This window comes from Hemitrygon akajei, chromosome 25 (genome assembly GCF_048418815.1).
Source record: "Hemitrygon akajei chromosome 25, sHemAka1.3, whole genome shotgun sequence".
In the NCBI taxonomy this organism is placed as follows: domain Eukaryota; kingdom Metazoa; phylum Chordata; class Chondrichthyes; order Myliobatiformes; family Dasyatidae; genus Hemitrygon; species Hemitrygon akajei.
This window is the reverse complement of record NC_133148.1, coordinates 53,456,919-53,476,785: the sequence shown is the minus strand read 5'-3', so window position 1 is coordinate 53,476,785 and position 19,867 is coordinate 53,456,919. Positions and strand designations below refer to the sequence as shown.

The 19,867-nt window shown below is 43.1% G+C and overlaps 1 protein-coding gene across 1 annotated transcript in view; it reads right to left on the bottom strand.

The window, feature by feature from the left end:
• Positions 1 to 1,224: 1,224 nt before the first annotated feature.
• LOC140716236 (pancreatic IgW, short secretory form-like) overlaps positions 1,225 to 19,867 on the bottom strand; it is a 28,991-nt gene continuing 10,348 nt past the window's right edge. Inside the window, exons 2-5 of the mRNA XM_073028849.1 lie at positions 17,052 to 17,363; positions 15,873 to 16,172; positions 5,549 to 5,691; positions 1,225 to 1,447 (exon numbers count right to left, since the gene is read on the bottom strand). Of these exons, the coding sequence (XP_072884950.1) occupies positions 1,436 to 1,447; positions 5,549 to 5,691; positions 15,873 to 16,172; positions 17,052 to 17,169 (573 nt within the window). The 5' untranslated portion in view covers positions 17,170 to 17,363 and the 3' untranslated portion in view covers positions 1,225 to 1,435. The remainder of the gene's footprint in view (positions 1,448 to 5,548; positions 5,692 to 15,872; positions 16,173 to 17,051; positions 17,364 to 19,867) is intronic.

The window sequence follows — 19,867 nt, the reverse complement described above, 5'->3', positions numbered from 1 at the left end:
CTTGGATTTACTTTGCTCAAATCAGGTGCTGGTGTCCGTCACTCAAACAGCTGTTGTATTCTATTCTATTCTTGGTTTGCATTAATCGAGTACCTGTTTATGTTTTCTACTCCTGGTGTGTTTTACCCCAGTATCCGTTGTACTTTCCTGCATTAGCATATTTTATCAAAATGTTTACTCCTGTTGACATCACATTAAAATGTTTACATGGTCGATATCCAGTTCTGAGTCATCTGTACTTGTACCAACACCTCCACACTCTCTGGTGGGGGATGCTGCAGAATGCATAAAGTTTCCCTCAGTTAAACGCTGGGAAAACAGAAAGCTTTGGTCCCCACAGTGAGTTTTGTTCCAGGGCACTGATGCTGTTAATTCCCTTTTCACTGACCTGAGAACAAAAATTCAGGCTGACTTGGCTGTTCACTGTAGTACAGACGGACAGAGGTGCTGCCTTTCAGCTGAGACATTGCAGGGAGATTGTGTGGGCAAGGGAGAAGCCCCTTCCCACAGATTTATGGGACATGCAGGGTGGAGAATTAGGATATGGTAATATGTTGAAATATGGGATTGAGACTCTCATTATGAAACATTCCACCAATATCTGGCTCTGGGGTGTACAACAGGGTTTTGAGAATCTCTTCGAATGAGCCACTGTGTTTTCCTGAATATCTTTCTCGGGGTGAAGCACCCCAGTATTCCCACTATGGGAAATCCCTTATGAACATGAGCAGTACGTGTGGGGCTACACTCATATATCACAGGCTGGAAATCTCTCCGATATTTGTCCCGGGATGTATTACCCCCTTGTTCTACTTGTAGGCAGGTGAAGTCACTGCAGTGATGAGGGAACTAAGATGGGCTGAATGGCTTCACTCAGTTTTATCAACTTCAGTCACGTTATTTTCTACTTTTCTTTGATTTTAGTTAATACAATTTCAAATCATGACATAAAGTCCAGCAGAAAACTGAAAGAAAAGCTACAGGCAATGATTTCCATTACGTCTGATTTACAAAATATGACAGAACAAGATCCCGAGACCACCCTCTACCACATTCCCTTCCCCATGTCACTTGCTTGCTCCATAGCAATATTACCCCCTCCTCATCTCCCTTGTGTCCTTCACTAATCAAATTCCTCTCCCCACTTCCTATTCCCAAGCCTTAACCCTACCTTCCTCTCCCCTCCTGTATACCCCCTCCAGTGTTACATATTTTCCCAACGTATCATCCACTGCCATTCCTCCGCCCACCTAAGCGGCTCTGTGCCCCCATTTCCCATCTGGCATCCCCGGTGCATTTAGAGGTTTATTTCCTGAAATGAGCAGTTGCCGTGCAGTAGCCTGGGATTGCCGAGTGAGTGAGATGGAGACCCCATTTCCAAACATCGCAGCCACACAGGGATCTCTTGACTGAATGTGGGGCATGTGTCTGCTGGTCACTCCTGAACCTGAAATATAGACAGGAGAATATGATATTGTGTGTGACAGGTGCAGCACAGATCTTAACCTGTGAGAACAGGTGAACTAAATAACAAGACGGTCTGTCCTCATTCGAGGAGATGGAACCTCATGAAGAGGTGTCTGTCAGTATTCTCAGAGGTCACCACACAACAAGAATCTGAGTACCAGTTCAGAACTTTCAGGTGATCTGCAGTTGGGCTAATGTTTTAGGTCCTGAGTAAGATCATGAGATAAGATATATGAGCAGAATTATGCCATTCAGCCTAATGTGTCTGATCCAGTATTTCATCATGGCTGATCCAATTTCCCTCTCAGCCCCAATCACCTGCCTTTTCTCAGTATCCCTTATGTCTTGACTAATCAAGAATCCATCAATTTCTTCCTTAAATATACCCGGTGACTTGGTCTCCACAGCTGTCTGTGGCAACACATTCCACAGATTCACCACTCTCTGGCTGAAGAAATTCCTGCTCATCTCTTTTCTAAGTGGCTGTCCCTCTATTCTGAGGCTGTATCCTCTGGTCTTAGAGTGCCCACCATAGGAAAAATCCTCTTCCCATCACCATTTGATAGGTTTCAATGAGATAGCCCCTCATTCTTCTGAGCTTTTGTGGGTACACGAACAGAGCCATCACACACTCCTTATATGATAAGAATCTCAGTCCTGGAAAAGTTTTTCTGAACTTCTTTTGAACCCTCTTTAATGTATGCACATCCTCTATTAGATAATAGGCCAAAAAGTGCTCACTATAGTCCAACTGAGGCCTCAACAGTGCCTTATAAATCCTCAACATTACATCCTTGCCTTTATATTCTAGTCCTCTGGAAATGAATGCTAACATTGCATTTGCCTTTCTCACCACCACTTCAACCTGCAAATTAAGTTTTATGGCATCCTGCCCAAGGACTCCCAATTCTCTCTGCACCTCAGATTTTTGAATTTTCTCTCCATTAAGAAAATAGTTTCCCCTTTTCTGTCTTCTACCAAAATGCATGAATATACACTCCCCAACACTTTATTCTATCTGCTACTCAGCCCGTTCTGCTGATCTGTCTAAGTCTTTCTGTAGCATCTCTGCTTCCTTGACACTCCCTGTCCTGCCACCATTATTTGGATCATTCACAAATTTGGCCATAAAAGCCATCAATTCCGTTATTGAAATCATTGGCATATAACATGAAAAGAAGAAGCGCTCCCAACATAGACCCTTGTGGAACACCACTAGACACCAGCAGCCAACCAGATAAGGCTCCTTTTATTCCTACTCTTTTCCCCCTGCCAATCAGCCAATGTTCTATCCATGCTATTATCTTTACTGTAATACCATAGACTTGTAGCTTATTAAGCAACTTGTGTAGAAACTTGTCAGACTCCTTCTGAAAATCCAAGTGCACAACATCCACTGATTCTTGCTTGTTATTTCTTCAAATTATTTCATCAGGTTTGTCAGGCAAGATTTTCTCCTGAGAAAACCATGCTGACTTCAGCCTTTTTCATAATGTGTCTCAGGGTACACCAAAACCATATCTTTAGCAATCGACTCCAATATCTGCCCAACCACTGAGGCCAGGCTAACTGGTCTATAATTTCCTTTTTTCTGCCTTGCTCCTTTCTTGATGAGTGGAGTGATATTTGCAATGTTCAAGTTCTCTGGAACCATGCTAGAATCTATGATTGTTAAAAGATCATTATTAATGCCTCTACAATCTCTCTAGCCCCCTCTTTCGGAACCCTGGGTGTAGACCATCTGTTCCACATGACTTATATATCTCAGATCTTTCAGTCTCCCAAGAACCTTCTCCCTTGAGTGAATTTCTCCAATTTCATTCACTTCTGCCACCTGACACTCCCAAACTTCTGGTATACTGCTAGTGTCTTCCACAGTGAAAACTGATGCAAAATACTTAGTCAGTTTGTCCACAATTTCCTTGTCCCCCATTACTACCTCTCCAGCATCATTTTCTAGCAGTCTAATATCTACAATTAACTCTTTTTCATACTTCTTTTCTGAAGAAACATTTGGTATCCTCTCTAATATAATTGGCCTGATTGCCATTATCTTTCCTCTTCTCCTTATATATGACATCTTTTCTTGACCTTCTGTTGGTTTGCAAATACTTTGCAATCCTCTAACATCTCTAATTTTTGCTCAATTATATGACTTCTCTTTGCCTTTTTATGTTGGCTTTGGATTATGTTTGGCTTTTATGTTGGCTGTTGTCAGCACAATTACATTTTCCTGCATTTAGAATACTTCTTCTTTGGTATGCATCTATCTTGTGCCTTCTGATTGCTCCCAGAAACTCCAGCCTTTACTGCTCTGCCATCATCCCTGCTAGTGTCCCCTTCCAATAAATTTTGGCCAGATCCTCTCTCATGCCTCTGTAATTACACCTGACTTCAGCTTTTTCTTCTCAAATTGCAGGGTGCATTATATCATACTATGATAATTGCCTCCTAAGGGTTGCTTTACCTTATACTCTCCAAACTATTCCAATTCACTGCACAACACCCAATCCAGAATAGCTGATCACTCTGTGGGTTCAATCACCAGCTGCTCTAAAAACAAACTTGTATGCATTCTATAAATTCTTTCTTGTGAGATGCAGCACAACATGATTTTCCCAATTTACCTGCATATTGAAATTCCCAAAGACTAAATTAAAATTGCACTTTTGACATGCATATTCTCTCTCCTGTGGTAATTTGTAGACCACATCTTTGCTACTGTTCAGAGGTCTATACATAACTCCTAGTCTTTTAGTCTTGTAGTCTTCTACCTTTGCAGTTTCTTGACTCTACCCACTATGATTCTTTATCTTCTGATCCTATGTCATCTCTTTCCATTGATTTGATTTTGTTTTTAAACCATAGAGCCATTCCACTCCCTCTGCAACCTGCGTGTCCCTTCAAGATGTGTATCACTGGATGTTAAGCTCCCATCTGTAATCTTCTTTCAGTCAGGATTCAGTAATGTCCACAATGTCATACATGCCAATCTGTAGCTGTGCGACAAGTTCATCTACCCTATTCTGTACACTGTGTGCATTTAAGTATAACACCTTTAGTCCTGTATTCATCACCCTTTAACATTGCAACTCATCTCATTGATTGCAATTTTGCCCTATCATTAGCCTCTACTTGCTCACAGTCTCAAAACACTCTGCCTCTGTTTGTATACTAACTACCTTATCCTCAGCACGATCACTTTTCTTCCCATCCCCCTGCCTAATTAGTTTATACCCTTACGAACAGTTCTAGCAAACCCGCCCAGAGAACTGGTGCCCCTCAGTTTCAGCTCTAACCCACTTGTACAGGTCACAGAAGAGACTTCAATGATCCAGAGATTTGAACCCCTGCCTCCTGTATCAGTTCCTCAGCTATGCATTCATCTGCCAAATCATCCTCTTCTTACCCTTCACAAACTAGAGAAAATCTGCAGATGCTGGAAATCTGAGCAACATAAACACAATGCTGGAGGAACTCAGAAGGCCAGGCAGCATCTACACCAGGTGACAGGAGAAACCTGAAGGGGGAGGGATGATGTAAAGAGCTGGGAAGTAAAAGAGACAGAAGGCCATGGAAGAAAGAAAAGGGGGAGGAGTACTGGGGGAAGTGATGGGCAGGCAAGGAGATAAGGTGAGAGAGGGAAATGGTGAAGGAGAAGGGGGTCAGGGGCATAATCAGAAGTTTGAGAATTCAATGATAATGCCTTCAGGTCAAAGGCCAACTGTACTTTTTTTCTAGATGCTGCCTGTCTTGGTGAGTTCCTCCAGCATTTTGTGTCTGTTGTTCTTTTTACATTTAACTTGTTCACTCAGTACAACTCTTGTTTGATTTCCTGTTTAAGTTCAGGATTATTGCCCCAAATATCCATTCACATTCTGCCATTTTCTGCTTATCAAGCCCCAGAGGCTGGTAGTAAAGAGGAAAGGTGTAAAATCCCAGGGGATATGAAGGGCACCAGACTGCATTATCTGTTGATTGTGCTGTCGTTGGGATTACAGTGTCAGAGAATGCAATGTGGTGAGATAAGGAAGGTGAAAGTTTGGGTTTCATGGGATGTCTCTGTTAGTCACTCGGTTACCTTGACAATGTTGACGAATGTGCTGTAGAGGAAACTGATGATGAACAGAATGGCAAAGGCAGCAACTGTAAGCACATTGTCATCTCCATCCACCTGTCCCTGTTCTTCCTTCCCCTCCTCTCCTGTCAAGTCTGTGCAGATTTCTGAAAGGATTGTGAAAGTGAGACGGTTATTTCTTGTCGATGTTTCCTGAAGGTCAACAATATCCGAATCATGTGAAGATAACAGGAAGACAGGAACACGGGAGGCCTGAGCCAGTTCCACCATTCAATGACGTTGTAGTTGATCAATGACCAACTGCATTGACCTGACTTTTGCCCAGGAATTACCCAAATCATTCAAAGGTTCAAAGGTCCAATTTAATGTCAGAGAAATGTATACAATATACATCCTGAAATGCTTTTTTCTTTGCAAACATCCTCAAAAACAGAGAAGTGCCCCAAAGAATGAATGACAGTTAAATGTGAAAACACCAGCTCCCCCCTCTTGCGCATAAGCGGCAGCAAGCAATGATCCCACCCTCCTCCCACCAGCTGTCACCGAGCCCAAGCATGTCCTAAGCAATCGCAAAGACACAGACCAAAGTTAACCCACAGGCTTCGCATTTCATCCAATAGTTGACAAACCACAAGTTCTCTCTCTTCCTGGCAAGGGAGAGGGAGGTGCCCCCATTTTCACAGCGAGCGGGAGACATAACAAGAACCCGCTGGTTTAAGATGTTAAAAGTCTGTTTCGTTTTTTTGAACAGTGTCCGAAGATCGCAAAGACCTTGGGTCTTTGGGCCCAAAGTGAAAGATTTTCCAGCCTCCCTGATGACACACGAGACTCCTGTTGCGACACCGACCCTCGACCCTCAATCTCATGTTTAAAATGACCTTCAGACCTGACATTGTGGAAGACTGTTCCAAACTTCCATGAATCTCTTCAAGTTGAATGTCTGTTTTTCTTTGCACTAATGTCTTGTTTTATTTGCACCTCAAGGTACTTGTGCATATAACAATAAGCTCAACTTAATTTGATGACTTGAGTCATGTTTTTGATAGATAGTTTATCACAGAAATATATATTTTCATTCTGAGCTAATGAAAAAGCACTTAATCTTGATTGTTTAAGTCAGGATGATGTCATCATGAGGTAAACAACACTGTTGTAGGACCAACAATCACTTGAAGGTTGACAATTGGAGTTGTTGGCCACTCTGTCCATGGGAATCTCTGCTGCAGAGAACCCAGTGACCCAACCTCTTTCCACATCATCTGGTGGGGAAGGATAACTTTAGAGGGTTCCTATTGGGAATGGACTTTTTATGTGATGTTTACTAGGAATATTCTGCTCTTACACCATCCAGTCCAACTTTTACACCACTGGTGACTCTGCACATCTAAAATGTAAAGGCTTTTTACTTTTGGAAAGGAAAGAGAAATTGTGGAAAGTGTTCAGTGGGTGAGAGAACATTTATGGACAGAGAAAGGGATAACATTGAGATAGCATCACAAGTGTACTCTGTATCATTGCTTCAGCACTAGTTCTGTGCCTGGCTGAGTACTGTGCATCTCTCTGGTTTACTGGAACTCAACAACTGTCTGGGTCAAGTTACATTCCACAATGCCTGCTCCAGTGGAACTCAGTTCCTCCAGTTCTGCTGACAAATAGACTTGCTTCATGTCTCTGAGACGCTGGTGTGCAAACATTGATCCTGCAGTCATTATTTCATCATTCCCTCACTGACAAGGCCAGCATTCCTTGCTCTGCACCAGCCGACCGATCACAGAGCAGTGAAGAGTTTGGTGTGGGATTGATGGATATGTGTAAAGAGGGTAGGAAGGCCAGTGTCCTTCACCAAAGAACATCAGAGAAATAGTTTGTAATCTCAAACTAGAATCCGGCACAGTCACCTCTGGTTGTGTGTTCACGCCATTGTCCTGAGGCTTGGGAACAGACTGTAGGTCAGTGATCCTGGTACTAGTACTGAGGAGTGCTGCACCCTCACACATCTGTCTGAGATGCTGCACAAGAATCCCAGCTGGGCCTTTAATGATGGACAGACAGACCTTGTGATAGTAGTTTAGAAAAAAGTCAAGTTTTGAAAGCAGCAGATGAACTCAGACTGTTACAACACACAGAAAATGCTGGAAGAACTCAGCAGGCCAGGCAGCATCTGTGGAAAAGAGTACAGTTGACATTTCAGGCTGAGACCTGGCAGGACTGGAGAAAAAGAAGATGATGAGTCAGAGTTAAAAAGTGGGGAGAGGGGAGGGAGAAACACAAAGTGATAGGTGAAACCAGAAGGGGTAGAGGTGAAGTAAAGAGCTGGGAAGGTCATTGGTGAAAAAGATACAGGGCTGGAGAAGGGGGAATCTGATAGGAGAGGACAGAAGGCCATGGAAGAATGAAAAGGGGGAAGGAGCAACAGAGGGAAGCAATGGGTAGGCAAGGCGAGAGGGCGAAAAGAGGGTGCGCAATGGTGGAGGAGGGGGGCATTACTGGAAGTTTGAGATATTGATGTTCATGCCATCAGGTTGGAGGTGATGAAGATGGCAAATGGGGCATTGTTCCTCTAACCTGAGTGTAGCCTCTTTGCGACAGTAGAGGAGGCCATGGATTGATAGGTCGGAATGGGAATGGGAAGTGGAACTAAAATGGGTGGCACCCATCTCCTTCTCTATTTCATTTAGCACTTTTTGCTTCTCCCTCCCCTCCCCCGCCTTTCCACTCCAACTCCTCATCTTTTTTTCTCCAGTCTTCTACTGCACTACTTATTCTTTTTAATCTTTTTATTTACTTCATATTGAAATTCCTCACTTTTTATTATGATCTATTGCAATGTATTGCTGTAGTAAAATAACAAATTTTATGACAAATGTCAGTGATATTAACCCTAATTCTGATTCTGTTCTGGTAGAAGGGTTTGGTCACCATCGACTCAAAGTAACCCATTACTCCTGAGTCTGTGTCACCAACCACACCTCACGTCTGAACATACTGAATTACTGTCACTCAAAACACACTGGCATTGTGGAATACTCACAATGATACCTTTTTGTATTTCCTTCATTCATCTTAGATTGGCAACACTGACCTCTGCCTTCTTTCTTCGAGCATTCACACACTATTTCTTTATTTGCATAGTTCTGATCTCACTCTTTGTCTCTTGCAATTCTCTCTGTCTCTCTCTCCACTGAACTCACAAGATGAAAACAGGAGAAAGTGCAGACCACCAGATTCCATCCTCTGGGCTGAGATTTCTGGGAATTCATTCCCTCAGAGAGAAGAAATTTCTTTGCACTGCAGTTTCAAATGTCCTGCAGTAACATTGTTACTTTGTAACTCTGTCCCCTTGTTCATTACTCTGTGACATTACTCGGTGAAATTCTCTCAACCTCTACCCTCTTGTGTCCCTTTTACATCTGATATGTTTGAGTCCAGAAATTCCGGGATTCTTCTCAACTGCAAGCAATGCAGACCCAGACTGTCTGGCTTCAGTCACTCTCTGGCAGTCATTGAGTTATAGAAAAGTACAGCACACAAACAGGATCTTCGGCCCATCTAGTCTGTGCCAAGCTATTTAAACTGCCAAGTCCCATTGACTTGCACCCAGAACATTGGCCTCCATACCCCTCCCATCCATGTAACCATCCAAACTTCTCTTATAAACATTGAAATTGAGCTTGCAAGCACCACTTGCTCTGGCAGCTCATTCCACATTCTCACAGATCTCTGAGTGAAGAAGTTTCCCCTCAAGTTTCCCTTAAACATTTCACTTTTCAACCTTAACCTATGATCTCCAGTTGTAGTCCCACCCAACTTCAGGAGAAAGAGCTTGCTTGCATTTACTCTGCCTCCACCTCTGATAATTTTGTATGCAACTATCAAATCTCCCCTCAATCTTCTCCATCCCAAGGAATTAAATCCTAACCGATGCAATCTTTCCTTATAACTCAGGTTCTCCAGTCCCGGAAGCATCGTTTAAATTTTATTTGTATTCTTTCAAGCTTATTTACATATTTCTATAGGGAAGTGACCAAAACTACGCACTCTACTCCAAATTAGGCCTCACAAATATTTTATACAATTTTTACATAACATCTTTATGAAGGCCAATGTGCCAGTAGCTTTCTTTATGATCCTACCTACCTGTGCCTCCATTTCCAATTAATTATAGACCTGTATTCCCCAATCACTTTGTTCTACCACATTCCTCAGTGTCCTATCATTGACTGTGTAAGACCTACCCTGGTTGGTCCTATTGAAGTGCAACACCTTGCGCATGTCTGCATTAAGTTCCATCTGCCATTTTTCAGCCTATTTTACCAGCTGGTCCAGATCCCACTGCAAGCTCTGGTAGTCTTTTTTGCTGTCTACTACACCCCCAGTCTTGGTGTCAATTGCAAATTTGCCGATCCAGTTAACCATATTATCATCCAGATTATTGATACAGATGACAAACGACAATGGACCCAGCACCAAGCCTTGCAAAACTCCACTTGTTACAGGCCTCGAGCCAGAGAGACAACCATCTACTATCACTCTCTGGCTTCTCCCACAAAGCCAAAGTCTAATTCAATTTACTACCTCATCTTGAATGTCTTGCGACTGGACCTTCCTGACCAACCTCCTGTATGGGACTTTGTCAAATGCCTTGCTAAGGTCCATGTAGATAACATCCACTGCCTTGCCTATAACAACTTTCCTGGTAACTTCCTCAAAAACCTCCATAAGATTGATTAGACATGACCTAGGTACAGAAAGCCATGCTGACTATCCTTCATCAGTCCACGTCTATCCAAACACTCGTATATCTAGTCCCTTAGAATACCTTCCAATAACTTTCCCACTACAGATGCAGGCTCACTAACCTATAATTTCCTGGTTTATTTTTTAAAGACTTTTTAAAGTAGTGCAACACCATCAGCTATCCTGCTAATCTCCAGTACCTCGCCTGGCGCTAAGGATGCTTTAAGTATCTCTGCTAGGCACCCCCCCCCCCCGCAATTTCTGCACTTGCCTTCTACAGGGTCAGAGGGAACACCTTGTCAGACCCTGGGAATTTATCCACCCTACCCAAATTTTCCTCAAGGCAGCAAACACCTCCTCTCTGTCATCTGTATACGGTCCATGTCCTCGCTTCTGCTTTGCTTCACTTCTATAGACTCTCTGTCCATCTCCCAAATAAATACTGACACAAAAAATCCATTGATGATCTCCCCATCACTTTTGGCACCACACATAGATTACCATTCTGATCTTCTGGAGAACCAATTTTGTCCCTTGAAATCATTGTGCTCTTAACATATCTGTAGAGTCCCTTGGGATTCTCCTTCACTTTGTCAGCTAGGGCAAACTCATCCATTCTTTTAGCCCTTCTTATTTCCTTCTTAGGTGTTTCCTTCTTGCAATTCTTATACTCAGTAAGTATCTCATTTGTTCCTACCTGCCTATTCCTGCTGTGCACCTGCTTTTTCTTCTTAACCAGGGACCCAATATCTCTTGAAAACCAAGGTTCCCTAAACCTGTCATCCTTGCCTTTTTTCTGACAGGCACAGAGCTTTGTATTCTCACAATTTCACTTTTGAAAGCCTCCCACTTACCAAGTACACCTTTGCCCGAGAACAGCCCGTCCCAATCCATCCACATTTGCCAGATTCTTTCTGATACCATCAAAGTTGGCCTTTCTCCAGCTTATAATCTGAACCTGTGAACCAGACATATCTTTTTCCATATTTACTGTGAAGTTAATGGCACTATGATCAGTAGATGCAAAGTGTTCCTGTACACAATCTTCTGTCTCCTGCCATGTCTCATTCCCTAATAAGTGATCAAGTATTGCACACACTCTCATTGGGACTTCAATGTACTGGAAGGAAACATTCTGGTATACATTTCACAAACTCCATCCCTTTTTGTAGTCTGGGAGTCCAAGTCAATATGTGGAAAGTTGAAATCACCTACTATCGCAATCTTATGTTTCTTGCAATAGTCTGTGATTTGCCGATAATTTGTACCTCTAAATCCTACAGACTATTGGGTGGTCTATAATATAGCCTAATTTACATGGTTATACCTTTCTTGTTCCTCAGTTCCACCCATAAAGCCTCACTAGAGGAGTTCTCCAATCTCCCCTGACTGAGCACTGCCATGACATTTTCCCTGACTAGTAAAGCCATCCCTCCCCCTTTAATCCCTCCCAAACTGACACATCTAAAACAACAGAACCAGAATATTGAGCTCCATCTCCCGCAACAAGTCTCACTAATGGTGACAATGTCATAATTCCATGTCTTAACCTCTGCCTCAACCTCATCTGTCTTTCCTACAATACTTCTTGCATTGAAATATATGCAGCTTAGAACATTACTCACACCATGCCCAACTTTTTGATTCCTGACTTTGTCTAAGGTCTAACAACAAGTCTCCACAAACTCTCCATGATCTGTTCTGACAATCCGGTTCCCATCCCCTGCAACTCTAGTTGAACCAACTACTCCCAAGCCCATGCAGTATTAGCAAACTTTCCCACTAGGATATTAGTACCCCTTCAGTATAGATGCAAACTGCCTGTCCTGGCAGACAGATGTTTAACTGCGCCATTACAATGGAACAAATGATACATTTCATTTAGTTAGTGACACACAGGCACCAGATGAAAAGCAGCAATGATAGTGGGGACAAGGAGCCCTCAAACAGCGATCTGTCATCTTTGACACAGATATGATATCTGGTCAGTGGTTGGCACTCTCACCTCTTTGTCAGATGGCCGTAGGTTCTAATTATTCCAACAATTAGTTGACAGCTGCTCAGTGGGGCACCACTGATGAGGGTGAGGATTGAAATTTTTTTGGTGTGGTGCACCTCTGCTGTGTATGTTTACTTTTGCCTTTAAATTATTCTCCCTTCTGCTGCTCAATATTTAATTTGATTTTCTTATGGTCGTGGTTTTTGTGGATGTGCTGTATTTTTTGTTGTTGTTTGTTTGTAGGAAAATAAGAATAAAAAATATATTAAAAAGTCCAGATTTTAATCATGTTTCAATCAGTTAAATAATCCTCTCTGATAATTAGTAATCATAAAACTAACAATACTAGGGTTTCATGGCTTGAATCACGCAGTATTACACACAAGATTTAAAACTATCAGTCAGAACAAGTGAGACATTGACCAGGGTGGGTTTGCTGTGAGATTAATTGATGCTTCGGATTGTCTCTCCCCATCTCTGCAAACTTCATAACCTACACAAACTTCAGAAAATTTTGTTTTCTTTCAACTCTGCTCACTCACACACCTACACTACTGGGTATTTGTAATGTTATTTGTTGTTGTACCTTCTGGGAAGAAATCTTGTCTGGTCTGACTGATATGTGACTCCAGACCTGCAGCAACACAGCTGAACCTTAATCACCATCAGGAATGAGGCAGCAAGTTTTTCAGTTCTAGAGCGATTAGCGATTGGTGGGAAATGATGAATGAATAAAACAGCTCTTTGATCAAGTTTTGTAGCTTCTGTCCTCTGGGTTAGTGGCAGTTTTGTGTGTTTGCCATGAAGTCCATGTAAGTTGTCTAGATGATCATTGTTGTCATGTAATATCACAAATATGCAAACCTTGGTGTACACTGAAGGGTCACGGAATTGTGAATCCCAGTTTAATCAGCACTGTGATGTTGTTAAACATGTTTTCTGCAGGTTTCTCAGTTCGGTCCCATATCAGCCTGGTCTTGATGTTCAGCAGTCCCTGGGAAATGTGATCCTCTCATAAAGTCTGACCGAGTCAAGATCGCTCCCCTTATTGCTGAATGCTGGTGTTATACCACAAGAACCATATAATTCTGCCAATGCTTGTGTAATTCTAACAAAACATTCTCCTTTCTGACATTCTTTGCGATCACTGAATTTCCCTCTTGGAATGAATTCAGTGCCTGGCATGTGGATCAATGTAACTTTAGCAATTTATCTGATCCAGGATTTACACACAAAGCATATCAGATTGGACAGGAGATTGGTGACCCCTGTGTTTTGTCTCATCAATTTGACTTGTGCCCAACATTATCAAAGGGTCATCCGTCCTTTGACTGAGTCAATTTGGAATTTCAGCCCCGTCATCTTCATCACCTCGTGCCTCACAGCCACTGGGTGAAAAACAGGTTCCAGTTCTTGCTGACTGGAGTCAGACAGGAGGGAATCTGGCCAAGGAAACTGGAATTGGGATCTGTGTCACACTGAAGCAACAATGTACACAAATGAATGAGTGTATGGACAACCAGAAACACAAGAGATTCTACAAATGCTGGAAATCTTGAACAACATGCACAAAACGCCGGAGGAGCTTGCCAAATCAGGCATCATCTATGGATGGAAATAAACAGTCGATATTTTGAGCCAAGAGACTTCACTGGTACTGGAAAGGAAGTGGGCAGAAGTCAGAATAAGAGGTGAGTAGAGTGGAGAGGAATACACTCTGTCAGATGAGAGGTGAGACCTGGTGAGGGGGAAAGGGTGTGGATGGGGGAGGGGTATGAAGTAAGAAGCTGGTAGGGGATAAGTGGAAGAGATAAATGGCTGAAGCAGAAGGAATCTGATTGGACAGTGGACCATGGACGAAAGTGCAGGCGAGGGGGGGTGGGCGCCCAACCAAATAGAGATGATGGGCAAGAAAGGAGGTGAAGGGATGAGGGGGTATCTAGCATGGGGAATGGAAAAAAAGGGGGAGAAAAGGAGCAGGGAGAGATTACAGGAATTTGCCAAAATAAATACTTATGCCGCAAACACAAGAAAATCTGCAGATGCTGGAAATTCAGGCAACGCACACAAAATGCTGGTGCAACGCAGCAGGCCAGGCAGCATCTATGGGAAGAAGTACAGTCGACATTTCAGGTCGAGATCTTTTGTCAGGACGAAGTACTTATGCCAGCAGGTTGGCAGATAGCTGGATGGAATTTGAGGTGTTACTCCTCCAACCTGACTTTACTCTCACCATTGCAGTAGAGAAGTACATGGACAGACGTGTCAGATTGGGAATGGAAAGTCAAATTGAAATAGGTTACCACAAGGGGAATGGAAAGTTGAACTGAAATGTGGAGGGTAGAGGTAGTCAATTTGAATCATGTGTTTTCTTCTCTCTCTTTTAACCTTCAATCCCAATGGATACCAGAGACAGGTCTGGAATCCAGTAAGCGGATTGTAATGAAATTCAATGACGAATTGTATACACAGCCAATCACTTTATTTCACACTTTCCTGCTGAACAATGTTATTGTTGGGTAGAACCATCGGAGAATGTTGCATTGAGATTACTCTGGAAAAAGAACATTGGCACAAGCTTTGAAAAACAGCCAGGACATTTTCCACCATTGAAATGGAAGATTCATAGATTTAAGTGTTAGATATTTTCAGCTCTTTTCCCATGCTTGGAAAAAGGGAGCCCCACATATTCCCACTCTCTGTCCTCTGTATATCGCATCCTGTCGGGATGAGGTTGTGTTAGCCATGATAAATGCATGTGCCCTCTGAACCTGGTCGAGGGTCTGAGGACACAAGGACACAACATTCACTCGAGGATTGGACATCAATTCAAAAATAATCCAGGCACCTACATTTCAGTGAGTGGACAATCGACAGAAGCGTCTCTCAGGAAACACAGGAAACAGACTCTGGGGACAGAAGCAAATATATAATTGCAGAGATATTTTTTAAGACTATAAGGCATAGGAGCAGAACTAGGCTATTCTGCCCATCAAGTCTGCTTTGCCATTCCATCATGGCCAATCGCGGATCCCACTCAACCCCATACACCTGCCTTGTAACCATATCCCCTGATACCCTGACAGATCGGGCAACGATCAACTTCTGCCTTAAATATAAGTACACACTTGGCCTCCACCATAGTCTGTGACAGAGCATTCCAAAGATTTACTACCTCTGGTGACAAAAATTTTTCCTTTGATTTGGAGGCTGTGCCCTCTAGTTCTTGATATCCCCACCAGAGGAAACATCTTTTTGAGGAACTGAGAGGACAGTGAAAAGTGAAAGGGGAGATTTTCTCCGGATCTTAAAGCATAGGACGTGAGCTTTGCTTATTAAATTATTTTCATTATAACTACAACAGAGACAACTAGAATTACTTGAGGCAGAATGGACAGGTGATGTAATCTTATACCTTTCCTGCCCAGTAGATGGGGTTAAAGCTAATTGGTGACATGAGTTGATTCAAAGTGCAAAGGTCATCTGTACATCATTCAACAAGATTGAAAGTAGGGACAGGAATTGTGTGGGAGTATCAGTTAAGAAGTTTAGTCATATAAGTAAATTAGTTTTTCTTCAGACATCACTCACCGTCTTTGTACGTCATGTTGATCTGACGACTGAAACCGGAAGGTGCGTGCTTCACTTCACAAGTATATTTCTGTTTCTTGGTCCATTCCTGCACAGGCACTGACAGGTAAGTGATTGTTTCAAATGTACCATTAGATCTCGGAGTGGAAGGGAGAACGATGCCTGCTTGGGCAGATCCAGCTTTTTTCCAGGATACTGTAACGTTGTCAGGAGGGAATCCAGATATCACACAGCCCAGGACAGCATTTGCTTGACTGTGGATTACTTCCCGGGATGGAACAAGGGAGCTGAGCTTTGGAGCTATAACACATTTAATATCTGTCAGTACATGATTGCTTTGCCCATGTTTTTGACTTCATTCCCCCTCATCCCAGGCTAGTTCCCCAATTCCAGCCCTCTCAAGAATGGTGTTAATTTACAGCCGATCTGATGATCTGATGGCTCACACCAGTGAGTGGGAGGGCTGGGTGTATCACCTGGGCCTCCCAGCAGTGTGTCCCACTATGCTATGATAATGCAGAGAGGTGGGTCATGGGGTTGAGGTGCAGACCTGCCGTGATCTAATTGTTTAATGGAGAATGACTGAGACCAGCTCCTGTGAGCAGGAGTACATGGTGTGGTACTGTTTCCACTGGTGAGTTTGGGAAACACAATTTTAGGTTCAATGGGAAAGAAGAACAGATGGACAGGAGGGAATTATTTAGTTGTAACTGCAAAGGCTGGTTCAGATCTGTAAGAAAGTGGTTAAAGAAGGGCAGTGGAGTGGATTCCTTCACCACATTGACCAGGGATTGCTTTTACCAGAAGAGGGGCAGTGGCAAGATGGAGGGGAAAGTGCAGGAGTAGTGGGGTAAAGTTTAAATTGTTGTTCTGTGTGCAGGGGTACGATGGGCCAGCGGTCTCTGTATGTGTACAGGAGCTGATCTGTAGGGAGGGTTTAGCGGGACGGGGTGGTGAGGAGGCTCCTGAAATTAGACAATGGAGTGGATACAATGGAGGCAGATCCTGAAACCGAGTTTCGCTGCTCATATCGACTTTCATACGTTTCTCACTGCCATTGTAAGAGCAGAATAAAGGAGTTAGTTGCCATGCTTCTACATTATCTGACAAAGCTTCCTACTCCAGCTTTATGCTCTGACATCATTGCAGCTTTAAATATAAATTATTTCTGATACTAACGTTGAGGCTGAGGTTTCTGCCACTCCGCTGTCTTAATCTCGTTTGGCTTGTACCCTGCCTTGCAGTAGTAGACTTTATTCTTCCAGTCCGCCGCAGAAACTTTGAGCAAGCTGCTCATCGTGTACTTTGAATTTTGCCCCAACACTGCTGGGTATTTCTTGATTCCTGTGGTGATGTCTCCACTGTTAGTGGACCATGTCTGACTGATGCTCTCAGGCTGATAGTCCTTGACCAGACAGAGGAGCCTGATGCCTTGGTCAGATTCTCTGTTGCAGGAAGGTATGATGTAGACTGATGGCACAGACTTGACCTCTGAAATAGAAAGAAATTCACAGATGGTTCCCTGAATAAATGCATTACCAACAGAGAAAGGAGACGTTATATAAAGCAGTAATTTTCAAAATTATTCACCCCGTCAAACAAAGTAGATATCACTTTAACACTCAGCTGTAAGTCTGTGTCACTGAGGTAGGAGAGTGACAATCTGACTCTCACCCAAATACAATTTCTGATTCTGAAAAGTCTGTTAGCCCCTGATCAGTGGAGTTTACAGAAGAAGTAAGATTTAGAAGTAACTTATTTGAATAATTCTGATCTGTTCAGTGTTGCTGTTGATGAGAGGAGTGATTGGTGTGGATATAGTGGTACCTGGGCTCCAACACCATGTGTGCAATATAGTGGAGGTTGGGAAATGGACTCTGCTTCTGAAATTCAACTCAACAGCCTACATGATACAGCTGACACTGCCTCACATGTTTACCGTGTGTGACTGAGCAAGAATTTCAACCCTACTGAATTTGTGGTATCTATTGTCTAACTGGGAGGAAATGGTAACTTGCATCAGAGGAACCGTGGAAATATATTAGCACAGACTCTGCGGAGAAGTGTCGGCCAATACAACCAACAGTGCCATGAGATTCCTGGGCAGATGGAGAAATCTCAAAATGTTGTTAGATGTAGGTGATATTCTCACTGAATGACCAGCTCAGAGAGACCAGTGAGGAAATGCTGGTTGTGGCAATTCCCAACCACTTAAGGTGCAAAATACACTTGAAAGCACTGGTTCTCAATTCATTTAACTGGAAACGGAGAAGTGTTGACTTACCAAGGTAGGTAAAAGTGTCAGGATCAATTAATTAATTGACCAATTGACAGCTTTGAAAGGTTGATACGTTGAGGAGATGTGGTTTGACCAGATGTCAGAATTACCTTGGACAGTGTTGTGGACAGGTTTGTTCTGACCCACTGACGTGACATCATTTACCTCATGATTGACTCTGACCATGACAGATTGTTGCTGGTGGATGAGGTTAAAATCACCCAAAAAGACTGTGTGGACACAGCAGAACATGCAGGAACTCTGGGAGTAGAAGACTAGTGGGAGAGTATGTATCAGACAGAGTGAATTGAAGTAGGTGAGGGTTTTGTAGTCCAACAGTAAGATGGTCAACAGACACACACAGGCTTCAGATCAATTCTGCTGTTGGAAGGGCAGCAAACTCAACATTTGGAGTAGAAGTGGAGCGGTGGAAAGGTCACAATTTCAATTAGGGGCAAGATAATGAAATATTCACTTCACAGTAATCACTCTGGGACAAAGAGCATAACATATTGAATTCTGGGTTTCAAATAAAATAAATATAAATCAATAAATGTAACAAGTGAATAGGAATCAACATAATTTAACTGGTCAATACTGACAGCTGCATTGTTTAGAAACATTTCCAGGTGCCTCTGGGGACTGTGAACTCAGAACATTTGCCTTCCTGAGTAAACACAGTTGATTCAGGTTGACAGGACAGGCAGAGCAGAGAAATGGTCCCTTTCTCATTCCTTCAGACTGAGCCTGAAACAACCAGTGAAATGCTGATGTTAGACTCCCCACCGGGGACACAACTTCTGTGAAACAGCTGGACAAACTGACCTGCGCTGTGGGTGAAGTGTCACAGGAGAGAAAGCACAGGGCACGGTGCCAACTGGACCATGTCCACACAGACCGGGCTGAATGATGCTGGTTTAAACCTGATGGGACTCTCCCCACACTGCTACACAGGGAAGGTCGGAACTCGCTGTGCTTCTGGATGCTGGAGGCTGTGGTGAGATGTATCAGGGCCTCAGTTATCAAGTCGGCACAAACACAAGATAAATCTGGGGTGGAGGCCTTGTGTCAAAGCTGTCATGAAATTAACAGGTTTCAAATATCTTGGAGACATTGAAGTACATTTCTGCAGAAACGAAGAACTTATCTTTTGTTTAAACTAATAAACCTATATTACATTTAAAACACAGTTTTCAACCAGAAATAACTCATAACTAATTACCATCTCAACACACCCGGCCAAGAATCCCCAGTCTGTTGAATGGGAGCTGTGACCCTTTGTCAGGTGCAGCCTGCAAGGGAATGTTTGAGGTGGATTCCTCAGTTTTATCCTGGGAATTCCAGCAGGGCCTGGTGTCATGTGGTAGAGTGTGGTAACCGATCTGGAGGCATCTGTCACTCAGTAAATCCTGGGGTACAGTGGTCTGTAGAACTCTGGGACTGACTCCAGTGTAAGTGGCTGAACACTGGTGATTCCGTTTGGAATTGCTAGCCGCAGCCAGACCATTTCATATACGGTATCCTCAGCTTCCTGGGTACACAGTGGCTCAGGAGAGAGCTAGTCAGCTGAGTATGAGGAAACTTGCTGCTCTTTATCAACGTTAGTTCCTTACAACAGGGGAATCACTGACCAAAGACCTGGGACAATTTGGATGGCCAACAACCAACTAGTGTCTAATTATTAAACAACTGCACTGTCAGAATTCAGACAAGGAGT